Raw genomic sequence first — 5,198 nt, 5'->3', positions numbered from 1 at the left:
ACGTTGGTACGTTGCCCCCACGTTCTTTAAACCAAAAGGCATTTTGGTATAGCAAAATGTCCCATGGTTGGTGTAGAAGGCTATTTTCTCCTCATCGTCCTTATTCATCAGGATCTAGTGATACCCTTTATATGCATCTAGAAAACATTTTAATTTGAAACCTTGTAGTGATTCTACCTTCTAGTCAATTTCCTGGAGGGGGTAGCAATCTTTAGGGCATGCCTTGTTAAGGTCGGAGAAATCGATGCACATGTGCCATGATCCGTCATGCTTTCGTACCATGATAGGATTGGCTATCCAAGTTAGGAAGACTGCTTCCCTCAGGATCCCTGCCTTTGTCAGCTTTGCCACCTCCGCATTAATCGCCCTATTACGATCTCCCCCTGGACACGCTTTTTATGTTTAATTTCCTTTGTACCTGGTTTAATCATGAGCTTATGTTCGATGATTTTCCGCTCTACGCCTACCATATCTGTGGGAGTCCACGCGAATATGTGCTTGTATCTCCTGAGGAGGTCGATGAGTGCACGCCTGGTGTGCCCTGGAAGGTTGCCACCGATGCTGGTTGTTTGATCAGAGTGTTCATCGTTGATCACTTCTTTCTCGTATGCCGATTTGCCCCGTGCTTTTTTGGTTTCTCTCGTTATCTCGGCTGGTTGCATAATCGTAAAGCACTGTAGCTTTCTTGGTTGTGTGGCCAGGATCATGGCCGGGCCTCCGATAGTGTTCAACTTCACTATCCCATGCATTGTGGACGGAATCGCGCCTAATTTGAGCAAGGCTGGCCTTCCCATAATGATATTATGCTCTGCTGAATGTCGGATTACGACGAAATCGACTAGGACTATTTTCCTTCGTTGCTTGTCATGACTAGTCAGCGTAAGGGGGAGGTGGATCATGCCTAGCGGCCATAAACTGTGTCCCGTGAATCCAACTAACCTTCTCATTGTGGGTCTCAAGCCGTTTTTCCACCTGTCTGGAAGGAGTCTAAAGCAATGATCGTAGATAATGTCTACGGAGCTACCTGTGTCAACATATACTCTGTGTATGACCACGTATTTAATAGAGGTCTGTATTATGAGAGGGTTATCACCTGTCCAACCTTCGGGTCTGGGATCTTGTGCTGAAAATGTGTGCTCCTGTGTCATGGGCGTGAGGTTCTCTTGATGTGCAGGTCCCTCATGTCTGCTTCTCTTGGCTCGAATCATGAATATTTCTTTGGGTTGGGTACCTTCTTTCGGAGCTCCCTTGGCGTTTTCTATGTCAAACTTGGCACGCAGGCTATGTGCTACCTCCACAAGATCTCCCTTGATCTTTTTTTTCCTCCATTTCTTTTTTAAGGGTTGAACAGTTGGTAGTGTCATGTGTTCTGCTTTTGTGGTATTCGCAGTACCGTCCTTTTGGGGTTCTCTCTTGCTGCTTGTCTGCGACCACATATACATATGGACGACGACCCCGTCTGTCAACCTTAACGAACAGCCTGAAGTGGCATAGTGGTCTCTTCCCTCGTCCAAAGTGCCTGCGTCCCCTGATGTTTCTGAGTAGGATGGGTTAGAACGCTTGACAGTCATGACGTTTAAGTATGCTTTTTTTGCTGCTTCGCCTTCCTCCTGTCTTAAATATGTTTCCACCCTCTCCTTTAACTCAGATCTTGTCTGTGGTTTTTTGCCCATGAGTTTTTGTGACCGAGGGCCAGGGAGAAGTCTGCATGTAAAGGCGCCGACTATAAGACCCTCGTCATGACCCGACACATCTAGCGTGGCATTTGTAAACCATGTGAAATACTCTCTTACGCTTTCCCCTTCCTTTTTCTTACACCCGATGATGGAATGGGAATTGACTTTGTACTTTCGCAGTTGCATGAAGTTGGTGAGGAAAAGATACTTGAGTTGGACAAAGTTGTAAATGTTGCCTGTGCGCAACGTCATGAACCACGTGCCCGCATTTCCATCTAGTATCGTTGGAAAGTATGTGCACCAGAAACGCTTGTCTACCTTTAACGACGTCATTTTCCATTCATAGGTGTCAATGTGACTTTCCGGATTGATGGCGCCGTTGTAAGTTTTCAAGTTAAGGAGCTTTACTGTGTTTGGGATTTCGTAATCTAGTAGTTCCCTGGCGAATGGAGATGTGACACTCTGTGACAGGCAGTCCTGATTGGGGATGGTCATCGAGCCCTATGCATTATACTGGTGGGGCGTGTTATAGGAATGTGCATCGGGGTGACCGTAGAACACTTAGTATCCTGGGTTAGGGCCATAGAAGGCCTGTTGTTGGAACGGCAATTGCAGCGAGTACCCCGAGTGTATGAGTTGAGGTTGAACCACCGATTGCGTTGGTGTAGGCTGTTGTTGACTTGTGTGGGTGGTCACTATAGGATCACCCCATGTGAGAGGTGAGGAAACAATGGTGGTGCCATCACGGTTTGCGCGAGCAGCGGGAGCATCAGGGGTGTGCTCGTTGGTATTTGGCTCTGTGGTGACACGTGGAGTGACGGTTGAGTTTTTGGTGCTTGGCTTGCTGGCATCGTCGTTGAAAAAAGAGGAAGTCGGCGTTGTACCATCGGGGTAAAAAAGGGTGACGTTTGGTTTACTAAGAGTTGTGTTGTCGTTGGTTGGGATGTTAACGGCATCGACAAGGGTTTAGCTAGTGGTACCATCCCCATAGGTGGCGTCATTTGTCGGGATGGCGACGGGATGATGGCTTATATGCTTGTTGTTGACAACAAAAGAGGTGGTTGGACTATCAGGGGTGTTGTAGTTAGCATAGATCTTCCTTCGCCGTTATGGGTGGCGGTACGTCGTCCAACAGTGTCATGGAGCGTATAGGGTTGTTCTGGATTCCCTCAACCCCGTCACCGCCGTCAGATGCAATTGATATCGCTGAAACAGTGGTTTTTGCTTCGTTCTTTGTCACACAAAACGGATGGCGCCAAATGATGCGACCTTGACCTTGACCTACTGCTCGCTCTCCGGTACAGTTTTAGAAGGTATCTGCAAGGCCACACAAGAGAACAACCGTCAGCCGCTTCCCGGGAGGAGGCTCCCGGAAGAACGCTCCGACGGTCAAGTTAGATGTGTTTTAAGTGTCTTTTAAGGAAATTGTTCTTAGACAGGATGGATTACCTTTAGGGCTCCTGAGTGCGCCCTTTTATACCTAACGATCCTGCTTGTCCGTACGGGACAAGTTGCTTTTTAGGGGACAAGGTCAGAGGCGCTGATTGGAGGGTTTTGCGCCTCTTTATGTCAGAGTACTGCCATTGGCTCTGGCGGTAATGCTCCGACTCTCTGCCTTGTCGCTTGACCGTATCCTTTGTATTGACACTGGGAGTGCCTCTGGCGGGCGGGAGCCTTTTGAAGGGGCGCCCTGCTCTTAGGGGCACAGGCAGGCGCTGAGCCCGCTCCTCTTGGCTCGGCTGGAGCCCCAGGTATCTTGGGCGGGTGTGACTCTTCCGTTCCGACTTAGGCACGTCACAAGCGCACACTGTCCTTCAAGGACTTCAGGAGGAGTGGTGCACCAGACTTTTGCAGGGTGAAGGACCCCATTGCTGCTAGGAGATGGATCATAGATATCGATTATGTGCAGTTGACGAGCTTCTGCCTGAAAGGGTCGAAGGTCTGATTTTCCACGGGTTTGTTTGAGAGACAGAGCTAGGGATTGGTGGGAGTTAGTTGATGACTCACTAGGATCCCCAGCCATCGAGGCCATTACTTGGTCAGACTTTGTGAACAGGTTCAGGGCTAAGTTTGTGCCAGCTGTGGAGCTTTAGCAACTGGCCACGGAGTTTCTTGATATGAGACAGACTACGGAGTCAGTGGCAGAGATCACCGCCAAGTTCCGAGAGAGGTCTTTGTTGGTACCTCAGTATGCAGGGGAAGAGGAGATGTGGAAGACCCGCTATCATGACATGTTGAGGGATGACATTCGGGAGCATGTCAGCTACTCAGCCTGCCCAAACCTGGACTCCATGATTGTCAGGGCGAGGGAGAGGGAGATTGATTTAGAGCACCTTAGGAAGAGGAAGGAAAAGGCAGAGCAGGTTACTGGGGTTTCAGGGAAGAAACCTAAGGAATCCGACACTAGGTCGAAGGGCCAGCCGGGCTAGAGCCGCTGCAGGAAATGTGGCAGGCCGCATGAGGGAGCTTGTAGAGCGGGATCATCGGGCTGCTACAAGTGCGGAAATATGGGGAACTTTGGCAGGGATTGTACTAACCCTGCCCCCACTGTTTAGACATCAGACCTGATTTATTTTCATTGCAATCAGAGGGGCCATAAAAAGGTCAATTGTCCTAGGTTGGCAGCAGCAACGGTGCCAGTGGTGGCGCCAACTCCAGCGACTACATTCACAGATGGCAGGAAGGTCAAGTCAGAGGCTCCAGTGGTGAGGATCCAAGCTTTCCTGTTGACATCCGAGGAGGTACGAGCCACACTGATATGGTGACAGGTATGGTTTCTTCTCTCTAACTTTTATTATATGTCGCTTGTGATATTGATGTGCTATGTTATATGTTTTGTTTAGGATCGTTCCATGTGAACGGTATCCTAGTTCATGTGTTGTTTGATTTGGGTGCTACCCGATCATTTGTCTCTCTTGCGCTTAGCAAGAGGTTTTCTGAGTCTTTAGGCATGTTAGATTGCCCTCTAGAGGTTGAGATTGCAGATGACTGATCAGCGCGAGCATCAGAGGTTTTCGGGGATTGTATTTTGAGGTTGTTCGAGGAGTGCTACCTGGTAGACTTGGTTCCCATACCATTGCGGGGGAACAAGGTTATTATAGGCATGGATTGGTTGAGCCCCAATGGGGCAGTGATCGACTGCGCGCATCACTTAGTCTGGGACAGGACCTAAAATGGGGGAGAGCTGGTGATTCAGGGTGAGAGGCCATAACGTGGACCAGCTTTATGTTCAGCAACGAGAGCTAGGTGCTATCTACAGCAGGGATGCATAGGGTATGTCGCATATGTGTTGGATACCTGGGTGGCGGGTGAGGCGATGGTGAGTGGCGTGTCGGTGGTATGAGAGTACGTGGATGTATTCCCAGAGGAGCTGCATGGGATACCTCGAGAGAGGCAGGTAGAGTTCAGGATCGACCTAATCCCTGGTGCGGCTCTGATAGCCAAGGCACAATATCGGTTGGCTCCTCCTGAGATGCAGGAGTTGTCTATACAGCTGCAGGAGTTGTTAGACAAGGGATTCAT

General features: G+C 49.3%; 1 protein-coding gene across 1 annotated transcript; it reads right to left on the bottom strand.

Annotated features, from left to right (window-relative positions):
* Positions 1–338: 338 nt before the first annotated feature.
* Positions 339–2,171, bottom strand: LOC111904277 (uncharacterized). The gene has a single exon (XM_023900054.1). It carries the CDS (start codon positions 2,169–2,171, stop codon positions 339–341), a length of 1,833 nt encoding a protein of 610 aa, XP_023755822.1.
* Positions 2,172–5,198: the final 3,027 nt, after the last annotated feature.

The sequence above is a fragment of the Lactuca sativa genome, chromosome 6 (assembly GCF_002870075.4).
Source record: "Lactuca sativa cultivar Salinas chromosome 6, Lsat_Salinas_v11, whole genome shotgun sequence".
Lineage (NCBI taxonomy): Eukaryota > Viridiplantae > Streptophyta > Magnoliopsida > Asterales > Asteraceae > Lactuca > Lactuca sativa.
This window is presented reverse-complemented; position numbering and strand designations above follow the sequence as displayed.